Source organism: Propithecus coquereli, unplaced genomic scaffold (genome assembly GCF_000956105.1).
Source record: "Propithecus coquereli isolate 6110/MARCELLA unplaced genomic scaffold, Pcoq_1.0 Scaffold234, whole genome shotgun sequence".
Lineage (NCBI taxonomy): Eukaryota > Metazoa > Chordata > Mammalia > Primates > Indriidae > Propithecus > Propithecus coquereli.
In genome coordinates this window covers 2371429-2389151 of record NW_012147886.1, presented here as the reverse complement: position 1 = coordinate 2389151, position 17723 = coordinate 2371429, and the positions used below count along the sequence as shown (strand labels likewise).

The 17723-nt window shown below is 47.5% G+C and overlaps 1 protein-coding gene and 1 pseudogene across 2 annotated transcripts; both read left to right on the top strand.

Annotated features, from left to right (window-relative positions):
• Positions 1-10456: 10456 nt before the first annotated feature.
• On the top strand, positions 10457-11066 carry LOC105811324 (annotated as a pseudogene). Its single transcript, XR_001137544.1, has one exon. The product of XR_001137544.1 is annotated as an uncharacterized LOC105811324 (transcript).
• On the top strand, positions 10625-15628 carry MYC (v-myc avian myelocytomatosis viral oncogene homolog). Its single transcript, XM_012645505.1, has 3 exons — positions 10625-11066; positions 12688-13456; positions 14557-15628. The coding sequence occupies exons 2-3, from the start codon at positions 12700-12702 to the stop codon at positions 15117-15119; spliced, it is 1320 nt and encodes a 439-aa protein (XP_012500959.1). The 5' UTR covers positions 10625-11066; positions 12688-12699; the 3' UTR covers positions 15120-15628.
• The last annotated feature ends 2095 nt before the right edge of the window (positions 15629-17723 follow it).

Sequence of the window (17723 nt, the reverse complement as noted above, 5' to 3'; positions counted from 1 at the left end):
GGGAGGAAATTGGGCCTGCAATTATGCAGTAATGCCCCACCAGAGAAGCAGATGGCATTCCTTGCATAAATTATTATTTATCCTCGGAATTCCCCTCTGCCTATTACCAAATCAACCCTTTTAAAAAATTCTTTGTTGGGCCTGTGAAGTCCCCTGGCCAGTTTCCAACATCTACTCCCTCCCCCACATCCCACCCTCCAGAGCTGCAGCAAGGGTGAGAATTCCAACATGGCCCACAGGCAGCAGGCAAGGATTTCCTAAGGCAGTGACATTCCAAACATGCTTGGACTGAGGGGCACAGAGAGGAGACCACTTTATTTTGCAGTCTGGAGTGTGGGTGCAACGACCACGTGGTTATGCAAACAAAAAGTGAGGAGCAGAGTCGCCCAGCTTGACCCTCAGTAATAATACCTACCACATACAGATGCCACCACCTGCGCACCAAGGCACAGGGCTTGGACTGTACTATGCATTCTCGCATGCAGTCCTTGAATAAGAACAGAGACAGGCAATAACATTCCAATCTGAAGAAACGAAAAAAAAACAGAAGCTCTGGGATAAAGAATACTGCTAATCCTAAGGACTGCAAAACAGCTACTATTTTTGAGGGCATTCATTCTCATTTAATCTTCAGGACAACTCTAAGGGGCAGTTATAGTTATCGCCATTTTCTAAAGACGGGGAAACTGAAGCTTGGTTCAATGAAGTAAAGTCTCCAAGGCTCCACGCCCAGTCAAGCTCAGTGCCAGAATGGGAACCCAGGCTTACGGGGACTCACAGGATGGCCATGGCTTAGTGGATTGCCAACCTGTGCTCTCTGTGCACTGTCTTTGCCTCCTCCCCAGCCCTCATCCCCTTGCCAAAACAAAAGTCTACCTCACATGCACAAATATTACTAACCTGCCTTATGAAATTTCCCAGGACAGAGAGAGAGAGAGAGAGAGAAAGAGAACATGCATTTTACTGAGCTCTTGGAGGACAAGGACTTGTTCATTTATCTGTATCCATTGCCTTGACACACATGGTATCTTTGACCCTTTGGCATTAGGCACCAGGAAAAGGACAGAAGTGAGAGGGAACACCCTCTATTCTGGATCCTTCTTCATTCCCCAAGGAAACTTACCCTGGACATCAGCAGCAGCAGAGAAATAGCAGGCACCTGGCACCAGGCTTTCCTGAGGACTGTGGTGGGGCAGATGTAGCCCAGGCAATGGAATCAAAAGGATTTGGGTGCCAAATCCCGCATCTACTACTCACTGTGTGAGTTTGAGCAAGTCCCTACGACGCCTCAATTTTCCCCATGCGTAAAATGGAATATTAATCTACACCTCCTAGGATTATTACGGAGATTTAAGGAGATGATGCAGTGGGGCTTTCTAACTTTTTTAACTCACAAGGATGAATTTCACATCATGACCATGTTCATGCACAGAGCGAGGATTAATAAAAGAAATACTTAATCTGCAATATATACCTTGGTAGTTTCTATGCTAGTCCATTTTGTGAAAATGCTGATCGTAATCTACTAAATCGATTTCATGATCCACTAATGGGTCACCGCTTTCCATTTGAACATTCTGACAGTACAAGCCCCTCCCAAACCCAGTTCCTGTCACCGTATTCCCATTCTCCCTTCCCTCTTCAGCGCAGGGAGGGTTTTCCTCCAGGTGAGATTATGAAGTTGTGAGGAAATCAACCTGCAGGGGGTGCTGTTTTATGCTGTTGTTGAAGTGTGAGTTGGTTTTTAATTGTATTGTATTTGCTTTTAGATCAATGAGGCTGATTCTGCTGGTCTGGTCTGTCTCCCATCTTCATCCCACTCACTCCATCCATCTCAGGGAGTAGCTTGTCGTCAAGGACATGTGAACAAGAACCCATCCACCAGTGGAACTGAAGCCAGGAGGAGTTCCCGAAGAATCTCTTTTTTGACTAAAACTGGGCTGAACTAGGTGTGCCTTCAGCTGGGAACCTCCTTCTAATTTCATTCCTTCACTGAGCATTTACTGAGTGCCTACCGCATGCCACAGGCACTGTACTAGGCTCTAGAGACCACGTATGCTGTGACTGTCACCTTGGGGCTGTGCGACATGAAGATTTTCTTGGCAGATGAGAATATGCATAAGACACAATCCAACCGACCTAAGAAGCTTCTGGTCAAATCAGACATTAAAATGCACAAAAGAGATAAACTGCTATATTCCTAACACAAAAGAACAGGGAATGGTTAAAACTCTCAAGGGAAGGGAAAAGCATCGGGAAAGTTCTTAAAGGAAGGCACTTTAGCTGGATGACTAAGACCTACAGGCAGAGATCTCAGGCTGGCAGCCTGAGGGCCAAATCTGTCCCACAGACATGCTTTGCTTGGCCATATAAAATTTTTAATTAGTTCCCCCACATTTTGAAACCTAGATTTCCACCTTCCCTGAAAAATTGGAAGCACTGCCAACAATGGTTCCATAATGCAGGGCAACAATCAGCAGGTGGGAAAGGGCAGCCACCAGCTTTGCCCAGACAAATGTTCTCCAGTTTGCCACAGTCCCCTCCACTCCCTACCGTGTTCTTCATTTACATTCCCTGACAAGCCTCTGTACACATTTGAGTTCGCAGCCCTTTCTTTCTCTAAAATGTGTTAGGGGAAAATGTGGATTAGGAGCTAGAAAATGTTTCTAAACCTGGGTGTTGATCTCTGCTTTAAAGGAAAAGAGTTTTTCCAATGTCCAGACCAACTCACCCAGGGTAAGAAAATAGATGAAGATTCCAGTAGAAGCCTTGTCCAGACAGGAATCAAGATGCCACCTGTACATATGAAAAAATGCTCAATGTCACTAATCATCAGTGAAATGTAAATTAAACCACAATGAGATATCACCTTACCCCAGTCATAATGGCTTTTATTAAAAAGTCCAAAAGCAATGGTTGCTGGCATGGATGCAAAGAGAAAGGAACACTTAAACACTGTTGGTGGGACTGCAAATTAGTACAATCTCTATGGAAAATAGTATGGAGATTCTTCAAAGGACTAAAAGTAGACCTACCATTCGATCCAGCAATCCCACTACTGGGTACTTACCCAAAGGAAAATAAATCATTTTTATCAAAAAGACACCTGACCCCAAATGCTTATTGCAACACAATTCGCAATTGCAAAGATATGGAATCAACCCAAATGCCCATCAGTTCATGAGTGGATTAACAAAATGTGGTATATGTACATCATGGAATACTACTCAGCCATGGTGAAGGATGATTTAATGCCTTTTACAGCAATTTGGATGGAACTGAAGACCATTATCCTAAGTGAAGTACCTAAAGAATAGCAAAACAAATACCACATGTACTCACTATTAAATTGGAATCAGCTGATGAGCACATATGTGCACAGAGGGAAGTAAAACTCAATGGAAATCAGGCAGGGAGGAGTGGGGAGGAGGTGATGGGTAAAAACCTACCTAACAGGTAAAATGAACACTATCTTGGTGACGGGCACACTTTTAACCCTTACTCAAGCATTACAAAAGCGATCCATGTCACCAAAAACATTTGTACCCCCATAAGACTTTGAAATTAAAAAAAAAAAGGTGCCACCTGTGCCTTGGCCTTCCAGGACCACACGCTGGGGATCAGCCACTGGACAGCATATGAATTCAGTTAAAGGAGGGAAATCCTAACACACTGCCTCAATTCATATCAAATAGAAACAATGCCTAATTCTGCCTTCCTGAGCTTCCATAATTTTGCTTTTTCTGAATGGAGTAATCTATAAAATGGCAGACACTTGGAGTAGTAAGTCAGGTAGGAGTCAGAGATAGGAAGGGGGTGAATTAGGAATTAGTCTCCAAACATTAGACAAACTCTTTTGATTCTAGACCTCAATTTGACAATCTTCTATTAGTCCACAATTTTTCATGCTTGATGAAGTGATAGACAACATAAATTTCATGGAACTCACTATGGAACACCATGAAATAATAACATATTAACCTTAGATCAGTACATAATTTCTAGCTGGATCTGGGACCCATATTAATAATTGCTAACAATAATGAGTGTGGGCCAGGCACCAGGCTCTGTATTAAATGCATTATCTCATGTAATTCTTACAACACCTTCAATTAAGATAGGTGTTATAATTATGGTGGGCCCATTTTACAGATGAGAAAAGTGAGATTCAGAGAGATCATGTGACTTACTGGATTTACCAAGTGGTCATGGCAGAACAGGCCCCCAAGCAAACTGATTCAGCAACCTCTATTCCTATATCAGATGCTCATACAGCCAAAAAGTAATGGAGAAAGTCTACCCATCAACTTAATTCTCTTGCCCAATTGAGTGTGTGCAAGCATTTATTTTCTCTGAAAGGATTAGGTGAGACTGTACTGTGGGCCAGACCTGATTCCTGGCCTTGTAATATTTATAATCTCATGGAAAAGGGAAAACGGTGGCCTCTTCTCTGACAGGTAGAAAAGGCCACAGTTAATCCATTGTAGCCAGCGATCCCACCCTGAGCACCAACGTTTATGTTTCAGAACAACTTAATTACATGCTTCTTCTGGTCCCATACTTTTTTGACTCCACAAGGTGATCATAGGTAAGGGAAGGCTCCACAGAGAAAATAGGGGTTCATCTGGGTCTAGAAGGAAAGGTGGTTCTGAGACAAATCAAGAAGAGGCAGTAAGTCTGGGAAATTGAGTGCACCAAAGTGCTGAGGTGGGAACTTGTGTGTCATGCAGAGGGACTGTAAATAGACCTGTTTCTCTGAAGTGCAGAGTTGGTGGGAAACAGAGTAAGATAAGGTGGAGGCTAGATGCATGAGAGCTTGGAATTCCAGGCTCGTGAGCTGGAGCTGCATTTTTGGCCATTGGTGGCCACTGAAGTATTTTAAATGAAGAGGAAAATTAATCAGTGTGCAAGGTTAAATGCAGTGGGAGAGAAGACAGGCTATTAGGAGTCTACTGTGAGACGATCCTAGCAGCTACATGTAATGGATAAAAGAGGAAAAAGAGCCGCTAAGAGAAGCAGAAGACCAAGCTGAATACGTGGGAATAACATCAGGAGAACGTGAGGTGACCCCAGGGATTCTCAGCTTCAGCACAGTTGACATTTGGGGCCCCACAACTTTCTGTTGTGGGAGCTGTCCTGGGCATTGTAGGACACTGGGCAGCATCCCTGGCCTCTACCCACTAAATGCCAGTAGTAAGCCCCGTCCCCTTTGTAACAACCCATAATGTCTCCAGACATTGCCAAAGGTCCCCTGGGAGCAAAACTGCCTCTGGCTGAGACTTACAGATTTATGGGAATCAGAAGAATAGTCATTTCTAGAAGTCTGACAGCAAGCAACAAGTCAAAAAGGAAAATGGGGACTAGGCCATTGGCTTTGATGATTGAAGGTCACTAGATATCTTCAAGAAAGCACTTTCTATAACGAAATTCATTTAAAAGGAGTTACAGAGGAAACACAATTTTAAAATGACAGCAACCAAGGGTGAGCTACTCTCAGAAAGTCTGGCTTTGAAAAGAAAGTCAGAAGCCACAGTTTGGGATGTCCGTTGGTCCATAAAAGGAATAGTCTCGTAGTCCACTGGCTTCCAAATGAAGACCGAAGATTTAAAACCAAAAGTTTCCCCCAACTGGTCTCCTTTGCAGTCCCCTATACCTCCAACCCAGCAAGAGTCCAAGAGGACAGATGTTACCCAAAAGGACCATAGCCAAGACAGGCCAGTGAGCCAAAGTGTGGAAACTTTTGAGCTAGGCTTCGGTTTGGCACTTACAGGACAATAAACCAAGCCTTTGAAGAGATTCAACAAAGGAACCATTTGTCCACTCTAGTAGCTACAAAGTAAGGCAGCATTATAGTGAAGGACTAAGAAATAAAAGGACAAAGCCAAGCTGGAGATGTGACTAGGGCTCACTGGGTCCAGCCCAGGACCCTCTACCAGGATCTGCAGTCTAGAAGACAGTGGCTAAGCAAACCACCCAAGGTACTCGATGTGGCACACAGGAAGTGTAGGCTCTCAAGTTTTATGTTAAAAACATCTACTAATTATTTTTTTTTCCTTTTCAGCTCCTTTAATTTATGCAGTCTGTTAGAAGCTGGGAGGGGAAGGGACAACATTAACCCCCAAAAAAGCATTCTTTAAAATGCACAAAGATTTTCTTCACTGCCTTTTTTGTTATCATTGCTATGAATTAATGATACAGAATTTTATTTTCTTGTCACTGAAGAGGCTTTCTTTGTTCCTCTCATTGGGACACATGGTTGGCATTAAAATGCTTGTGAGACCTTCTCTTCCTTTAACATTCCGTGGCTGGCTTGGTTTTTAATCTAACGGCCCTTCTTTCAAAATGATCTTTGTGCTCAAGATATGTATTTATCATTCTCCTCCCTCGCCTCGCTCCTTGACAGACCTCACGTGACTCGACGGGATTTTGAAATAACAGTCTAGTCATCTTGAGGGGCTTTCTGCCTCACCCCTAACTTGGAGCTAACTTTTTGATCACTGGGTCCAGTTTCTTCCCATATTAGTAACTGCTCTTATGAGTAGAGCATCAACTCAGTAGGAAACTCTTTGAGGGGCAGGGGAAGAGATAGTCAAAGAAGGTAGGGGGAGAAACTGGTGTTATTTTACATAAGTCACACGTTCTTATTCTGCCCTTTTTTGTCTATGGGAAGAAAGCAGAAAGTTTGGTCAACTTGCTCATTCTTTCTGTACTTTTTTTCTTTGTTCTTACATATAATAGCGGTATGACTACTGTTGTGAGGATATGCAGTGGTGAGAATTAATGACTTATTTGTACCATCCTCTAGGAAAGGATGTTTCCTCCAGCCACACCATGTTCTCTTCTGTGAAGCAATACTGTCAAACTGTTTGCCTGGAGTCCCAATCCTGTGAGGGATAACAGAACTGCCCTGCGGGACACCCTTCTCTTCCTAGAAGCCCAGTCCTCCCCCAGCAGCACCCGGCGAAAAGAGGGAGAGCCATCGCGGAACAGTGCCCCTGGAGCAATAAACTAGGGGTGATCACTCAGAAGACACCTTTCTCCGTCTTCCAAGAGGAAAATTTGGAGTTGAAAGACCTAGGATGTTCCTTAGAAGGTTTCTTTAAAAGATAAATTCCAACAACTACCTCTGAGTGCTCAAGATTAAGAAACATTTGTTTTTCTTTTTTCTTTCCTTTTCTATTTTATAATTTATTTTCACAATGAACATGTATCACTTTGGTAATCACAAATGATATTATTAGTTGTAATCTCCTCAGCCATTTCTCAACCCAGCAAGTGTCTATTCTAGGTCAAAGATGCCTTAAAAATTACTAAAGGAAAGGCATTATGTCCTTTAGCATCATCACTGAGATCTGATTTTTGTTTCCTTGCATGTAAAATGGAGATGGCCCCCACCTTGTCTGGAGGCACAAAACAGCTCCAAGCTATCAGTTGAAAGTAACACTGCAGGTGATGTCACCAGTCTTGGTGGAGAGTGAGGTTGAGTCCTGAACCCACAGACACTATATTTGCCTGGGGGTCACGGCTCCACATCAGGATGGCATAATTTGGGAGTCAGACCTGAAGATTTCCTATTATATGGCATCTTTAGCAACTTTCAAAACTACCCTCTGAGAAGGAGCTAGACCCACTTGTGTTTTTGCTATTGCTCTTTGTTTGTTGTTGGTTTGGGTTTTTTGTGTGGGGGGAGGACTGCCTCAGTGGAGAGCACTTATTTAGCCTCTATCAAAGAAACACCAAAAGTGCCAGATTTCTGGGAAATCTCCCTAAGAGGCTCTTCCAGGAAGGACCCTCCACTGCCAAACTTCCGGAACGCTTCACTAGGTGATCAGAGACCCTCAAGGACCCTTTCCACAATAAAAACCTACTTGAAGTATTCACACCTACGAAATGCATGCTAGGCAAATTTCCTTCACATTTACTTCGACTTTTATTGCAGTCTTTTTAGTATTAAAACGTTTTACAAAATGGCCCTGGTCCTTCACATTTTTTCAATGGGATCTCAAATACCCCTGTTCACTATCAAAACATGTTTATTATTCATCAACCCAATTTTTAATTAAAAATAACAATAAACAAAACCAAATACCCTCCACCTTCCACTGTGTCTCCCCTTCCCCAGTAAATCCAGTGAATTGCTGTCAAATTTGATGATTAATTAAAAAGGTGGTTAAAAGACGTGTGGGCTACAGCTTGTTTTGCTGCTTTAGGGTTTTGTTGGAAATTTTTTTCGTAGAGGTACTTGCGAATTATTTCACGTTTCCCATAAATAGCACCAGTTCTCCATAGGGTGACGTTGATTGTCAATAAGCAGTGATGGGTTAATCTTCACCACCTCTTATGTGGTTGAATAAACACCTCTGAACCATTTTTTCCTCCAGCAATTCCTCTTCCTTGGGCTCCTCTGCAGTCTGCCTGAAAGAATCAAAAGGAGGTGGCTGGAAACTCTTTTTAAGTAGCCGCGGGTCTTCCCCCGCTGGAAATCCTACGCGGCGACTCCCCTGCCCCCCGCCCCCCGCCCTCGCTGGCATCCGGAGGCGGTGATCTCTGCGGCCAGTAGAGGGCACACTTACTTTACTTTCAAAAACTCCAACGCGAGCGCAGCCCAGAAAGAGGGCGGGGGAAAAGACGCTTTGCGGCAAAATCGAGCTTAGGGATTGGTCGCTCCCGCGTTTGCGGCAAAGGCCCAGAGGTTGGAGTAATTTGCGATCCTTAAAGCTGAATTGCAGTGCGTCTAATTTAGGGGAAGTTACTACTTATTTAACAATTGAACGCTGAGCTGTAAACTCAACGAGTAACAACTTCTCTTGAACAGTGTACATGCTCCCTTTCTCCCAGGATTTTTTCTCTTTTTGGGGGGGTGGGGGGGTGGGAAAAGTGTACTTAAAATGCCTTTGGGCGAGGGACTAAGGATGAGAAGATTGTCTTTGTTTTTCATGCCGTGGAATGATACAAAATAGCAAATCCCGAGGTTATATATTAAATATTGATCCACTCGGGGAGCGAAAAGATCATGTGTTAGGTCGGGCAACTAGCTAGGTCGAAATGTAAATGAAATGTGAATATATGTATGTGGATTATATACAATGCACTTTCTGTGGTATTCAGGAAAGAAATTTAGAGTCAGTGAACTAGGAAATTAATGCCTGAAATGCAGCCAATTTTTAATTAGCTCAAGACCCCCCAAAAAGGCATGGAAGTAATACTCCTCGCCCCTCCTTTGATGAGAATCGATGCATTTTTCGTGCATGACTGCGGTTCCAATAATAAAAGGGAGAAAGAGGATCTGTAAAGGAATTAAACGTCTGTTTGTCCTGGGAGGAAAGAGTTAACGGTTTTCTTTACAAGGGTCACTGCTGACTCCCCAGGCCTGATCCGCAAGCCCACCCCCTCCCCACTTCTGGGAAGTCGGGTCCCGCAGTTCGGGTGCCCCCTGCCCCACCCATATTCTCCCGTCTAGCGCCTTTGATTTTCCCCAAACCCGGGAGCCCGAGACTGGTGCAAACTGGCGCCACAGGGCGCAAAGAGGATTTGTCTCTTCTGAAACCTGGCAGCGGAATTGGGAACTCCGTGTGAGAGGGGCGGGGGTGGGATAGGGGTGCAGAGTGGCAGAGAGCCGGCAACCATGCTCCTCCTCTCCCCGAGCTCGGGAAGTCGCAAAAAGATCTCGGGGATTAGCGCGTCCTGAAGGAACAGCCGCCTCCCGCACGGGGCCCCTCGGAAGCCGGCGCGGGCGGGGCGGGGGGGGGCGGTATCTGCTGCTTTGGCAGCAAATTGGGGGATTCGTTCTGAGTGGAAGGTGCCCAATCCAGATAGCTGTACCTACATAATGCATAATTCATTAACCACCCCCCCAACAAATTCAGTGGGAGTTTATTCACTACGCGCTCTCCAAGTAGACGTGGCATTGCGTTGCTGAGTTATAATCATTCGAGGCATCATTTTCCTCCTTATACCTCTATCATGTGTTCCATCTACGCTGACACCCCGCACACTCAGCGCGCCCGGTAAAACCCTTCTTTCCTCCACTCTTCATGGGACTCGTTTTCAAAGCGCTGCCCTTTCCCCAGCCTTGGGGAGGGGCCCGGCCGCCTGGGACGTGCGTGGCGCGGCCGTGGGTACGCGGCATATTCGCAGTGCGGAGGCCAGCTGTTCCGCCTGCGACGATTTAAACACGCAGGACAAGAATGCGGTTTGTCAAACAGGGTGCTGCGCCAGAGAAGCAGCAGAGAAAGGGAGAGGGTTTGAGCGCGAGCAAAAGAAAATGGTAGGCGCGCGCAGTTAATTCACGCCGCTCTCTCGCTCTGTTTACATCCGATAGCTGGAGTGCCGGGTGCCGGGCTCGCTCTCCTCCTCCCTCTCCCCAGAGGCGCCCCTCCCGAGTTCCCAAAGCGGAGGGCGGGGGAACCAGAAAAAAGATCCTCTCTCGCGAATCCCCGCCCACCACTCCTTTATAATGCGAGGGTCTGCGCCGCCGAGGACCCCTGAGCTGCGCTGCTCGCGGCCGCCGCCACCGCCGCGCCCGGGCCGCCCCTGGCTCCCCTCCTTTCTCGAGAAGGGCAGGGCTTTTCAGAGGCTTGGCGGGAAAAAGAGCGGAGGGAGGGAGTATGAAAGCCGGAGGGAGCAGTATAAAAGCCGGTTCTTGGTGCTTTATCTGACTCGCTGTAGTAATTCCAGCGAGAGGCAGAGGGAGCGAGCGGGCGGGCCAGCGAGGGTAGAAGAGCCGAGCGAGCCGAGCCGCGCTCCGGGCGAGCCGGGAAGGGAGATCCGGAGTGAAAGAGGGGCTTCGCCTCCGGCCCAGCAGCCCCCACCCCAGCCCTCCCGCTGACTCCCCGCCCGCGGTCCGCAACCCTCGCCGCATCCACGAAACTTTGCCCATAGCAGCGGGTGGGCACTTTGCACTGGAACTTACAACACCCAAGCAAGGACGCGACTCTGCGGACGCGGGGAGGCTATTTCACCCATTTGGGGATACTTTTCCCCGACGCTGCCCAGGACTCGCTCCTCTGAAAGGCGCTCCTTCCGCTGTTTGGACGCTGGATTTCCTTCGGGTAGTGGAAAACCCGGTAAGCACCGGGATCCATTTGTCTCTTAATTTATTTTCTCTACTGCTTTAATGCTAAAATGAGTCGAATGCCCAAATTGAGGTGTCTTTTCTCCCATTCCTGCGCTAATGACACTTTTCTCTGAGTAGTTGTGGTAGGTCGGGGTAAGGTTGGGGGTGACCCAGAACTGGATCAGGGCAGAGTGACTTGTCAAGATGCGAGAGAAGGCAGAGGGAAACGGGGGTGCGTTCTGAAAAGTGGCCTTCACAGATTTTTGCCAATTGTATATGACGCTGACTCCCGGCCGGTCGGACATTCCTGCTTTATTGCATTAATTGCTGTTTGGGTTGTGGAGGGGGTTGCTTCGCGGTGGGCAGAAAGCCTTTGCATCCTGAGCTCCTTGGAATATGGATTACATACTGCGTGTGTGAGCGAGAGAGCTCCGCAGCAGCTGACTTTTCCCCGTCTCCGGGAGGGCATTTAAATTTCGGCTTACCGCATTTCTGACAGCCGGAGGCAGACACTGCGGCGCGTCCCGCCCGCCGGTCCCCGCGGCGATTCCAGCTCGCCCCTGCTCCTTTTAAAAAGTTGGCATATGGCTTTTTAAAAGAATAATAAAATTAAAAGCGTTGATCTCCAGAGGTGTTAGGACTTGATGTTGGGGAGGCGCAGGGAGGAGAAAGGGGAAGCAGGGATGTGTCTGATTCTCCCGGAATCGTCGACTTGGGAAAAACCGGGACGAATCTCCGCACCCGGCCTTGACTCCCCGGCTGCCGCCGCCCTCGGGTGTCCCTGCGCCCCCGAGATGCGGAGAGACAGCGAGGGCCGGGGCTCGGGTAGGTTCCAGAACAGCTGCTACCCTCAACGGGCTGGGGAAGACGCCCGGCTCCGGGAGAGGAATCGCAGCGGGGTCTCTGGCGCAGTAGCGTCGCTGTATTGAGTGTGGAAGGGAGGTGCCCCTGTTATTATTTAACACCCCCCTTTTATTTATGGAGGGTGTTAAAGCCCGCGGCTGAGCTCGCCACTCCAGCCGGCGAGAAAAAAGAAGAAAAGCCGGCAAAGGAAGGAAGGGGGGCGCGCTGGGGGTGGGATGGAGAAGGCGGAGGGGAGGCTGGGAGGGGCGGCGGCGCCGGCTGGGGTAGGAGCGCGGCGAGGGCGCGAGGACGGGCATGGCAGCGCGGAGGGGCCCGTCGCGGGAGGGAGCGGCGCGCAGCCGCTAGCGCCGAGGCGCCTCTCGCCTTCTCCTTCAGGTGGCGCAAAACTTTGCGCCTTCGGTTTGGCAAATCGTATTCCTCACCGCCGCCTCCCGCGGCTTCGTAAGGAGGCCAAGGCCGATTTCGATTCCACCGCAGCTGCGGTGCCGACTCTGGGGCTTTGCGCCCCGGGCTCTGAGGAGGCGGGGGCCCGGCGGGCACTACACAGCTAGTTCACCAAGTGCCTGTCCAGGATAGCAGGGGGTTGCCCAAAGGAGGTGAAAGGGTACCCTTTTTTTGTTGCCCCCCCGTCCGGCCCCTTCGGGAGATAGCTCTGGAAGGGGAGTGGTTAGGAATTGTGGAGCGCACTGGGCGCTGCCGCAGGTTTTGGCACCAACAACACCCCCTTAACTCAAGGGTGTCCCCCTTTTGTGTGCCCCCTCCTGCAGGCTGCCGCGACGATGCCCCTCAACGTCAGCTTCGCCAGCAGAAACTATGACCTCGACTACGACTCGGTGCAGCCGTATTTCTACTGCGACGAGGAGGAGAACTTCTACCAGCACCAGCAGCAGAGCGAGCTGCAGCCGCCGGCACCCAGCGAGGATATCTGGAAGAAATTCGAGCTGCTGCCCACCCCGCCCTTGTCCCCGAGCCGCCGCTCTGGGCTCTGCTCGCCCTCCTACTTTGCCGTCGCGTCCTTCTCCCCCAGGGGAGACGACGACGGCGGCGGTGGGAGCTTCTCCACGGCCGACCAGCTAGAGATGGTGACCGAGCTGCTGGGAGGAGACATGGTGAACCAGAGCTTCATCTGCGACCCGGACGACGAGACCTTCATCAAAAACATCATCATCCAGGACTGTATGTGGAGCGGCTTCTCGGCCGCCGCCAAGCTGGTCTCAGAGAAGCTGGCCTCCTACCAGGCTGCGCGCAAAGACAGCGGCAGCCCGAGCCCCGCCCGCGGGCACAGCGTCTGCTCCACCTCCAGCTTGTACCTGCAGGACCTGAGCGCCGCCGCCTCTGAGTGCATCGACCCCTCGGTGGTCTTCCCCTACCCGCTCCATGACAGCAGCTCGCCCAAGCCCTGCGCCTCACCTGACTCCACTGCCTTCTCCTCGTCCTCGGACTCTCTGCTCTCCTCCACCGAGTCCTCCCCGCGGGCCAGCCCCGAGCCCCTGGCGCTTCACGAGGAAACACCACCCACCACCAGCAGCGACTCTGGTAAGCTGGGTCCCTCCTGACCTGTCAAAAGGGGGTGGGCGGCTAGATATCTTTGATATTGTCGTTAGTGGCTAATTCAACTGGCCACTTCAGACCCTGCCTTTCTCTCTTTTCCTTATATTTTGGAAGGAGAAAAAGGCAGATGTGGAAGGTTCCGGGCACTCATCATCTCTGCAACCCTGGGCTTTAGAGTTCCCTCCCATCCTTTCCCCTTAGACCCCCCTGGTTGCCATCCCCCCCACCCACTTCAGGAATTTCATTTGGGTTTTAAAATCTTCTGGCTTATCTTGCAACTCAATCCACTCCCTCTTAAGCATTTTAATTGCTCTGGGGTGAGGGGAGGTTGTGAATGAGGATACCGGAGGATTGATCTCTAAGAAGTGAATGAATTGCCTCCCTCTTCCCCTAACTTCTGAGAAGTGGCTGGAGTTTAATGAACTAAGCATGTACAAAAAACGAGGGGCAGGGCTGCATCCTGCGGGAGTGCAGGAGCCAGTGAAAGTGCCTGGAGAGGGGATAGGCTGAGGAACTAGGATCTTCTCAGCCTATTTTAAACGCTTAAAATCAAATCCTTGCCTTTGCCAAAGTTGGATTTCTTTTTTCCTTCCCCCTTCCTCCAGGACTTTTGGCAAAGCTGCAAGATCCTTTTTTTATTATTTTTTATTTTGCATTCCCAGTAAAATAGGGAGTTGCTAAAGTTATACCAAGCGATTTACAGCTATCATTTGCAAGCTTTGAAGGGTTCTTGGTAAAGTCCCTTAAAAAATAGGAGGTGCTTGGGAAAGTGCTTTACTTTGGGTGTGCCCAAAGCCTCATTAAGTCTTAGGTAAGAATTGGCATCAGTGTCATGTCCTGGTAAATTGTAATTTTCTTGTCTGTGCCATAGTCCCAACTGTCATCCTTCCCCCTTTATGAGACCACCTTTGTGGGGGAGAGGAGTAAGGGGGATTGGCTAGATTTGGTCCTTTGGGGGGATAGTCTTGTCCAGAGCCCTTTCTAACAGACTGATGCCTTATATTTGAATGGCATTAATTTAATCTGGTCATTGATTCTTTAAAGAAACATTGCTAACCAGGCGATTTCTATTTCCTTTCTTAAAGAGGAAGAACAGGAGGATGAGGAAGAAATCGATGTTGTCTCTGTGGAAAAGAGGCAGCCCCCTGCCAAAAGGTCAGAATCGGGGTCACCTTCTGCCGGAGGCCACAGCAGACCTCCTCACAGCCCACTAGTCCTCAAGCGGTGCCACGTGTCCACCCATCAGCACAATTACGCAGCACCCCCCTCCACTAGGAAGGACTATCCCGCTGCCAAGAGGGCCAAGTTGGACAGTGTCAGAGTCCTGAGACAGATCAGCAACAACCGGAAATGCACCAGCCCCAGGTCCTCGGACACCGAGGAGAATGACAAGAGGCGGACACACAACGTCCTGGAGCGCCAGAGGAGGAATGAGTTGAAACGGAGCTTTTTTGCCCTTCGTGACCAGATCCCAGAGTTGGAAAACAATGAAAAAGCCCCCAAGGTAGTTATCCTTAAAAAAGCCACTGCATACATCCTGTCCATCCAAGCAGAGGAGCAAAAGCTCATTTCAGAAAAGGACTCTTTGAGGAAGCGCCGAGAACAGTTGAAACACAAACTTGAACAGCTGCGGAACTCTTGTGCATAAGCTGACCTATTGGAGGAAGGAACTGGAATCGCTCATGAATTCTCACTTGTTACAAAGGGAAAGTAAGGAAAAAGGTTCCTTCCGACAGAACTGCCGCAATTTATTACCTATGAACTTATTTCAAATGCATGATCAAATGCAACCTCACAACCTTGGCTGGGTCTTGGGACTGAAAGGTTTAGCCATAATGTAAACTGCCTCAAATGGGACTTTGGGCATAAAAGAACTTTTTTTATGCTTGCCATCTTTTTTTGTTTTTTTCTTTAACAGATTTGTATTTAAGAATTGTTTTTAAAAGATCCTAAGGTTTACCCAATTTTTCTGTGTAAATATGGCCATTAAATGTAAATAACTTTAATAAAACGTTTATAGCAGTTATACAAGATTTCAAACCATGTATTATAAACCATAATTTTTTTATTTAAGTACATTTTCCTTTTTAAAGTTGATTTTTTTTCTATTGTTTTTAGAAAAAATAAAATACCTGGCAAATATATAATTGAGCCAAATCTTAAGTTGTGAGTGGTTTCTTTTCTTCCCCCTCCGTCCCCCATTTTCTTTTCACCGATTACAAATTAACAGAATTGACCCTTAAGAGAATGAGTTTATAAAGAGGGGGAAAGTGGTTTTAAAAAAGGCAAGGGTTTTTCTTTGTTGAAATGTGTCTGGGGGCCTTAAGGTCTTTAAGTTCTCAGGGGTTATAAGATGCTTCCTGGAGATTGTGATAAGGGCCAGAGTTGATAGTTAAAAAAAGGAAGGGGCAGAAGCCTGGTGAGAAGGTTAGAGGTAGGGAGAGGAGATGACAGCTAAGTACACAAAGCTTAAAAACTGGGGGGTTGGGAGAAGGTGAAGAAGGAACCCCCCTTCAGTGTAGTTCTCCAGTGCCCGTCCCCTGTTCAGTTCAAACCCAGCAGTGCTGCCCAGTGAGAGAGCTAATGGGGAAAGGGCAGGAAGCAACCTCTGCCCTTTGCCTACTGCTACCGGGCACCAGCTCCTTGACATGGTTATCTTGTGAGCCTCAGAGGAGCTCTGGGAGGAACGCTACTATTAGCCCTAGTTTATAACCGAGGAAACACAAAAGCTCAGAGTGGTTATATAACTTAATCTGCAGCCATACAGATAATAAGCAGAATCCACGTCCCATGTCTGTTGAAAACACTTAACCCTTCTCACTCACGCCTTAGCTCATCTTGGTTCTAAAGTGCTGAGATTAAGAAGGCTTTGGGGCCTGATGGACTCAAGTAATAACAATTTTAAACTCTATTTGTGTGCCAGGTACTCTTCTAAGAATTTTATTTCTAAGTCCACAGCAACCCCATGAAGGAGGTACTGTTGATTTCCCCGTATTACAGAGGGGGAAACTGAGGCACAGAAAGACTTATCCCCAGGATGTACTGATAAGAAATTAGAGCTGGGATGCAAACCCAGCCTGTCTACCTCTATCCAACCTGTCCTAGCTCACCTCTCAACAAGCCAGTAGGAATAAGCTGGCCACTCCTGAGTACAGGAGTCACAGTTCAGTGAGTTATGTATTTTAAGTCTCAACATCTAGGCCTGGTCAGACATCAGTTCCCCTTTTTTATGTTTATTTTGTTTTTTATTTTGTTGTTCATTGTTTAATTTTTCCTTTCACATTGAGAAGGTCACCACTAGTTCACTCCTACCTTTGCCATTTATTAAATCAGATTCACTGGTTGCTCCTGGGAAGAAGCCAGTTTGGAAACGCTACTGTTCAGATCATAAAACAAAACATACTCTTTGTCACGTGAGTCATTATTTTAGAAACTACAAACTCTCCTTCCTTCCAACCTCTTTCACACACTCATGACACATGCTCATTATTAGTCCATGAAAAGGCATTTTTTAATATATGTATTATAAGCCTCTAATAACCCATGGCCCAAACCAGAAATGACATTGACTACATAGGTAAATGGAAGTTACTATTACTGTTCTAATCACTTCATTGTCTTGATTTCAGAGTTGGTCTTCAGCTCCCTGTGCTTTCTTTGGGATTTTAATCCACCACCACCCGTAGATCAATAAATAATTACTATCTTCAGCTCTGCCTCCTAGAATAATCTATTCAAGGCCTTAATGTCTTTTTCTTCTTCCTTCTTTTGAGCCTCAAGCCCCATCCTCACAGCTTCAAGCTGCCATGCCAAATTCCCTAAACTCAAAGGGAGATAAAATTAATAGAAGTTAAGTAGTCCAAAGTGTTACAAAAGTAGGGGCGATCTTAAATGGCTCACTCTTTGCCCCTTTGAGAACCACAGCTGGAGTGCAGCCCTGAAGTGACTCACTTGGGAACCGGGAAGGTGTTAGTCTCAATCACTATGTCCGGGCAAGCCGTCGGAATAGGAGTGTTCCTCGCTAGGAAAACAGCTCCCAATTCCAAATTATCAGGAAAGAACTTTAAGGATGCAGAGCTTGGCTGTGGGGATAGAAGGAAACCATTCCAATTACCTATTAGGCCACCTCTTACCTTTACTCAGCCAGGGAATGGCTCTGAAAACAGGACAGACGCCAACTTCCTTCCAGAAAGTCAGGCTGATCTTACAATACAAATTGGCCCACAGAGCCAATGCAGAGAGTCCCAGGGGT